The sequence below is a fragment of the Halyomorpha halys genome, unplaced genomic scaffold (genome assembly GCF_000696795.3).
Source record: "Halyomorpha halys isolate HHAL.00 unplaced genomic scaffold, Hhal_1.1 Scaffold47.1, whole genome shotgun sequence".
In the NCBI taxonomy this organism is placed as follows: domain Eukaryota; kingdom Metazoa; phylum Arthropoda; class Insecta; order Hemiptera; family Pentatomidae; genus Halyomorpha; species Halyomorpha halys.
The window spans coordinates 1,493,702-1,501,908 of record NW_027114806.1 but is presented as its reverse complement, the minus strand read 5'-3'; the positions used below and the strand labels follow the sequence as shown (position 1 = coordinate 1,501,908).

The 8,207-nt window shown below is 27.8% G+C and overlaps 1 protein-coding gene across 2 annotated transcripts in view; it reads right to left on the bottom strand.

Moving 5' to 3' along the window:
• Positions 1–3,743: 3,743 nt before the first annotated feature.
• LOC106689762 (DENN domain-containing protein 2B) overlaps positions 3,744–8,207 on the bottom strand; it is a 19,862-nt gene continuing 15,398 nt past the window's right edge. For both annotated transcript variants that reach the window (XM_067051909.1, XM_014434935.3), the window contains exon 12: positions 3,744–6,303. In XM_067051909.1, the coding sequence (XP_066908010.1) occupies positions 6,269–6,303 (35 nt within the window). In that variant the 3' untranslated portion in view covers positions 3,744–6,268. The remainder of the gene's footprint in view (positions 6,304–8,207) is intronic.

The window sequence follows — 8,207 nt, the reverse complement described above, 5'->3', positions numbered from 1 at the left end:
CAATCCTCCGTGTCTGAAAAGAAAATAGTTATGGAATCTTTCAACTTAGTATAATCATTTAATTGTATTATACTATAAATAATGAATCAATTTGAAAAAGAAATTATACTGAGTTCACTTTTTTAAATTGCTAACATTGATAATCCTAATGTTTATGAATCATTCCTCAATAGTAATATATATAATATAATAGTAACATTGTGGGCATCCCTGCTGTTCAGGTTTATTATCCACAGATTGAAGAAATACAGGTTATTGGTTTTTCCAAATAGTATTATATTACCTACAAGCAGCTTCTTATTACTTACACTGGTTATGGATAACTCATCTCAAGGTAAGTGTAATCAAATATAAAAACTTTTTTAATTTTGTTATTACATTAAAAACTTCTCTTCTTTCAACGTCTTAGAATTGCACTATTCTTTCTTTTAAAATTAGTTACTGGAAGTGTTATAGTAATACAGTAATTTTTAAAAAAAGTTGCATGACCTAGTGACAATTGCATTTCTTGTTCTAATGTCGAAAATTCACTTTCACAGGTCCCTAAACTAGTTGTACATCACCCAGTGGGAATCATTTGAAAATATTTTCTGCATTACCTATAAAAAATTTTTTTCAGGAAGTTCTCAAAATGCTAGAGTTGCAAAATATTTAATCGTAAAAATGATAGTTCTACAAGCTGACCAGACAGTACAAATTAATTTTTTCTAGTGTACTTTACCACTTATTAAATAATTTATTATTGTTATAATTTTACTCTCATAATTTCTTTATTATCCTAACCATATATAGGAATAATAGATTTTTAGCCATAAGGTTCGACCAATCCTACAAATTTCAGAAATAACTATAATAATAGATGTGTTCATAGAATTTGAAAATCCGATGGTAACTTTTACTTACCACCCTACTTTGAGTTTAAATTTATCCTAGCTCATTTTGAAACAGCAATTTCTTTAAAATTCACCTCAGCAACCTATTTAAATATAGTAACCTAATTTAAAGTAAAAAACAAATTTCAGTCTAAACCAGTACTCGAATAGCGAATCTTTTGGAATAAAATTAAGTAGTTAAAAACATTTATTTAATCACACTTATGTTCTACTTGTTACACTTCACATAAGCATAATATTTGCAATTTGTAACAATTGATGAATGTGTTTTCAGACCAATAATTTGGAACACCATCACTCCTAATTTTGATTAGGCGCTCAACTTTTCAGCAAGCAGCCCTGAAGAAGGCTAGAAACTCTAGCCGAAACGTCGGCACATTAAAAATAAGTTAGTCATACTTATTTGTGTTTCATTGACCGCACCCCCAACCATCTTCTCCTCATTTATCATCCACGGTCAACTATCTCTCATAATTACTATATTTATGTTTACAAATTATGAGCTGTCATTAATCCTCTCTTGATAATATTTATCAATTCCAATTGATTGTACATTCTTTAGTATGCCATCAAAAATGAACATGAAAACACATGATTTTTTTGTAACTTTTTTTTTTCTATAAGTTTAAACTTTGACACTCGGTAGTCCAAGCTGCAAGAAACATTACTATGGCGTTTGGGGCAGGGTGTTGAAACAAACAGACCATTCACTAGTGGTTTGAAAACATTTCTTCTTTTTACCCAGAGGTGAAACCATATCATCCACATTGTACTGCAGTGATATTGACATAATGCATCAAAAACTTGTCTAAAAACAACCAGAAATGGTTTATTAGAAGGGACCTATACGCTTAAAGAACACCAAACCTCATTTTTCACGGCAGACAGTGCAGAAAATAAATGACCTGTGGTATGAAGTCCTCTCACATCCACCTCATCTCCAACAGATTTGTTCAGAAATTTGGTCAACTATCTTAAAGATAAAATTTTTGAAAATGATTCTCATGTCAAAAAAGCATTTTCTGCAAAATGATTTAATTTTTTCAGTTCTAGGATTGCAACATTGATAAAACGGGGAAATGTATACAAAATGAAGGTAAATGTTTTGATTTCATTAAGTTGTTTTACTAAATGACAACAACAATCAAATATGATCATCCCTCAATGGTTAAGAATTTAAAAATTTAATAAATAAAATTAAAAATACTCCAGAAGTACTTCCTTACAATCTATTTTATCGAAAGAGTTGCTGTAGCATCCCAGGCATAACCTGCCTTAATTTTTAAGGTATGTAATTTAAGTTTGACAAGACATTTTGTTTTTGAGCTAAGCTATTCACATAAACTAAGACCATTTAATGAGATTTGATAATTTGGACTCAAGAGACTGTAAAATGATAGTACAAGAGCTCAAGAGGAGAAAAAAGGCAGTTATTTCACCCCAATTTTTGATTACTTAATTGAAAACTAGGTATAATTACTAGTCAAAATTGATGAGTCTGCCAAGTATAGATAGGGGAATAAAAAATGGTGGCTGTTTCAAAACGCTAAAAACAATTAATTTTTTATTTGGAGCTATATATCTTTACAACTACCAACAACAATAGAAAATCTAAGAGAGCATCATTTAAAGTAGAGTAAATGGTAAAATGTAAGCCCTAATAGAGCTATTTATGTTCTCTAGACATAGCTTTTTAAAAAGCAACATTTCATAAAAATGTTGCATGGCACGTACTAAAAGATCAGTAGTTAGTGAATCTAATTTAAAAAATCTATATCTCAAAAACCATTGACGTACAGGTGTCTATTAGCACTCAGATTAAGGCTAGTTTAATCAGCTATAAAGCAGTTTATGACACTTATCTTCATATGAGTAGTTTTCATGAAATTAGCTAAAATAAATTGATTTTTAGTTGTTTGAACAAATTTTCATTTGCCAAATTTATATTCATATGTGAATATCATAAAAACTACTACCCCTACGAAGATAAGTGTCATAAACTACTTTAGAGTAAGTTAAATTTCCTTTATTTTGAGTGTTGGCAGACATATGTGCCATGGGTCTATAGATATATTTTTTCAAAAATTGAACATTTTATACGAACAACTAGAAATTAACATTTTGTGAGTTTATTTTGTCAAATATCATAAAAACAACTACAGGCAGACATCTGTACATACTATGGTTTCTGAAATAAATTTTTTCATAAATCAAACTTATTGTCCAAACAACTATAAATCAATTTATTTTAGCAAATATCATGAAAACTACTTTTACTACAAAGGTAAGTAGTCCTCATAAAATAAACTACTTTATAGTACATTAAACTAGCTTTAATTTTATTGCTAATAGACATCCAAACGTCACATAGTTCCTGAGATATAGATTTCTCAAAATAAATTAACTAATTACTGATATATCAATACATTTTTATTAAATCTTGCTTTTTAAAAGGCCTTATCTCGATAACTATTGGACGTAAATAGCTCTATTAGGGCTAATATTTCGGCAAAATTACTCTTCTTTAAATAATGTTCTTTTAGATTTTACATGGTTGGTAGTTTTTAAGATATAGAGCTTCGAATGAAAAATTAAGGTTTTGAAACAGCCGCAATTTTTAATTTCCCCTGCCTATACTTAGCAGACTCATCAGTTTTTACTAGTAATTATTCATAGTTTTCATTAAATTAATAAAAAATTGGGGTGAATTAACTTGCTTTTTTTCTTTCCGGCTCTTGTGCTGTGTGTATTTCTGGCGAAAACTCGGATTCATAATTTTTCACAATAGCAATACTTATTTCATGTACAGTAAGGGGAATTAAAAAGATTTTTGAAAATATAACAAAGGTGTTCCAACAAAACAAATAAAAAATTTATTTTGTATTCCAAAATACCAAAATATATTTATATTTTTAAAAACTAGTAAGTGCACTTTAAAGCAGGTGGATCACAATTAATGGGAGTTTTACAACTAACTTCCAAGTACAATACACAGGTTAATTTTTCAAATAAAAATTACTTTTTCTACATCAAATCAGTGGTACATTATATTTAATATACAGTTCTAAAGCAAGTAATTAAAACTAAATAAATAAATCCTTTCTCTTCTTCACATCAGTATGTTTATCAACATATTCCTGTTATTTTTTTTTAATATTAAAAATATAACAGTAGTTACAGACAAATTGATTTAGCTATCTGGTAATGTGTTATTTAAATTGCCATTACAACAATTAGTACTCTTTTTTGGAAGACTTCTCTCATTTTAATTATAAACCAATTTTTTGAGAGCTTGAGTCTTCAAAAACCTAGAAACTAATTTATAAATATCTTAATTTTCTAAAGAACGTAACATATACACTGGAAACATTGCAAAATACAAATACATAATATATATATATACATCTTTTCTCAGCAGTAAGTACCTCAATAATATATATTTTTTTTATTTTAACCAACAATACTCTCAAGCATCATTAAGGCATCTACGATATCTTGACAATAACATTGAAAAATAAAATAAATATGGCTTGACTTAAATCAGTTTGGTAACTGCTCTGATACCTGATAAAAAAAAATTGCACTACTTTATATGAAAAAAAAATTTGTTTATTTCTACAATGCTCTTATTCATTAAATATAATAAAAAGCTTTATAAAGGGTCCATAATTTTTGTTTTTTATTATTTTAAAAAATAAGCTAAAATTATTAAAAAATTTAATAGTCATTATAATAATAAAATTACTATCAACATACTAAAGGTGGGACAAGTATTTTTTGCTTGTAGCGTCAACTGTTTTATTTTGACAGGTGAAGTATTTGTATCGTGATAGAGCAAATAAACTTTTCAAAATAAGTCAATCTTATTGAATTATTTAAGGGAATATTCGGGTAAACTTAAGAAGTTTTCGCTGACAAGTAAATATTTAGGACTAAATAGTCGAACCCTAACATATAAAATTTCAAGGCACCAAATATCTTATTTATTTTTTTACAGAAAATGGGATTCAAAATATTCAAATCAAAATGGAATATAAAATTTCTTAACAGTTAACAAATATTTTTTTCAAGAAAAAAAAAAGACTTTGTTTTGAAACACACAAGAAGCAATTTTACCTTTCCTCCCAAAAAATTAAAAATTACTCTTTTTATCTGCATAGACATAACATAAGTTTGTAATTGATACATGTCATAAATAATATGTTGTATTTAAAAAATCAGCAATTAAATAAAAAAATTCTAAGTAAAACTCTGATAATTTGTTTTCTTTAATACCAAAAACTGAACAGCAAGTACTATCAAAATGAAAAACCATGATTATTGAATACTTCAAAATTTTTATGGATCAAATTTTTTTATACATTAAATATTTTTAAAAGGCGGCCTTCTTAAAAATATTATATATGATATAAACATAAATAAGTTTTATTAATTATTTATTACTAAACAAAAATCATTTGACATCAGAAAATAAAAGTTTCAGAAACCTAATAATTTAAGAATATGTACATAAAATAAATACCTCTAAAATCCAAAGGCAACTAATCTAAAATCACAAATGAACAAATGAGTATTTTTTAAAGATCTATCAACTGCAACATCAAAAAGGAATGTTACATTTTTCAATTCAATTTTAAGGCTAATTAAAACCAGTGTACCCTTCAAAGTTATAAATAATATAAAAATAATTACTGGAACTGTTTTGCTATCTAAGTTCAATATTAATGTAATGAGTATATTAATTTTAAAGACGTAATCTGATCTGTATTCTACCGACTACAATTAATGAGAAATAACAATAATAAAATAAAAGGTTAGTGGAATGTTAACTATAACTGGTACCATATCCTACTTAAATTCGTTAGTTACAAAATAACATTAATAATAACAGACAATAAATGTTATGTAAAATAAAGAGAAAGGAATAAACAATCATTCAACAAAATGACATACCTCAATGTTATTAAATCGAATCATTAGAGGTTTTAATGAAAAAATAAAACTATCACTACATTGGTGGGAGTAATGATAAAGAAAAGCATGTTTGTACTATTTTAACAACATAATTGTTAACAAGAATAACAAATACAACAATTTAAGATAAAAAGCCAACTGAAGTATACTTGCTATACTGTCTTAACTCATTTAAAAAATAAAAAAAGGAAAACATTTCAAAATCAATTTTATAATAAATTATTATAAAACAAAATGTCATGTGCCATTATATAATAATAATAATTATAAATGTAGACAGAGTAATCCCATAAATAATGACTAGAATACTGTGACACTAAATTAATTTTAGTGACTTCAAAATTATTTTAAAAAACATAATTTTCACTTTATTTGAATAAAACTTATTCTCAGCAACATACCTAAGAAGATGAAGTCCAGTCTTTAAAACGACCTCCTGTAATAAAAATAATTAAAAATATAAAGATCGCTCTCATATCGCCAAACAACACTAGAATTATTCCACTTTAATATCCTCTTTAACAAGTAGTGAAAATTTAATTGTAACACCATATCTGTAGAGTGTGACATATGTCATTAGAGTGAACAAAATTAATGGGTCTTTAAGGGAGGAATCGGTGCCTGTCAGTTTTAATCAAACATCTAGTAATGCCTAGAAAACAGGCTAAAAATTAAAGGAAAAAAAGAAACAAAATAACAAAGGAAGTTGCTATAGTTAGTTTTAGTTCAGAGTTTAGTACAACTTTGAAATACTGTTTTCTTCTTAATAGATTTCAGGATTACAGCACTATGATTTTCAACAGGTGATATATGCACTACCAAACACACCTATATATTGGCTTATTTCACATGAAATGTCCATTTTTACTACTTAAGAAATTCAAAGCGGGATTAGTGAACTTTTGTTGTTTACTACGTTTGCATTTACAAATTATAATGAGCCGTTATTAATCCTCTCTTTTTTGATAATATTTACTATCATTTCAATTTATTAGCATATTGTTTAGTATGCCATCAAATATGACCATGAACAAATAAGTGATTATAGAGTAATTTTTTTAAATGAGTTTCAACTTGGACACTTGGCAGCCCAAGTTGCAAGAAACATTACGACAGCATTCAAAGGTGTTGTACGAAGGTGGTTTGAAAAGTTCTCGGAATCATACTGCTAGATGTCAGTGCTAGAGCAACGAGGTTCCCGCACAATAATCACACATCCTTTATGAGTGAACACGTGAGTGGTAGTAACAATATTGATACGATATATATCTTTGTTGTTGTTTAAAACGTAGTAATTTGTGACAATGGAAAAAACTGAGATTTGAGCAGTGATTAAGTACTTTGAAATGAAAGGTATGTAAGTAAAGGAAATTCATGCTGACTTTCAGAACACACTGAACTCTGCTCCTTCATAAATATATAAATATATAATAAATATATATATAGATTGTAAAATGCTCTTTTTGAGTAAATAGTATATTTTGATATATAAAGGGTTTTTGATATGTTTTATTTTATGTATCATTTTAATATTGTACATTTGTTTTGTTTATCCAAAAAGCAAGCTAACCACTTTTCATTGTCCATAATAAATTTGTGATTTAAAACAAAACCAAGATGGCGGTACGTATTCTTCAGTCAACAAGTCCGTTGAATCGGGGTCATTTTGAGCAGATTCAAATATCATAAAAACTATTTTAACTCTTCCCATCATAATTGAAAATACAGTAAATTTAAGAAAAAATAGAAGTCAAGAAATAGTGCTAAAGAATAATATTCAGAAAGTAAATCATTTGCAAAAATCCCTAACTGTTATGCGACAATCGATGTTTACATGGAACATCGAGGCAGGTTTTGGTTTTTAGATTCATTCGTTGTTTGGGCGCGCAGGAGAAATGATGTTTCCAGGATGAGGAGGTCCTCATCAATTTATGTCCAGCAAGAGTGGACAGTTTGAAAAAGGAAGACAACCAAGAAGAAAAGCACTCTTAATTTGGATTGCCTGGTGAGAGGACGTCCGTCAGCTGGGAGCGGGAAAGTTTGGAAGCCATTGTTGTGAGAGAGACATAGCTTTTTGGAAGGACTGGAACCCATTTTTGACGATAGGACATAACATTAGAAAAAAGAAGATAACCAGAACCATCAAAAGAAGATTGTGAAATTGGTTAGTTGTGTTATACCTAAATTTAAATACATTTGTAAAAGAGATATTAATTTAATTAAGTGTAATTATTGTAAGTGTCTGTTCCTGATTGCCTAGCAACCCGCCCTGAGATTAAGAATCTTTTATATTATAAAATTTTAATAAAATTCTATTATCTATTTAGTATTAAAGTTTTT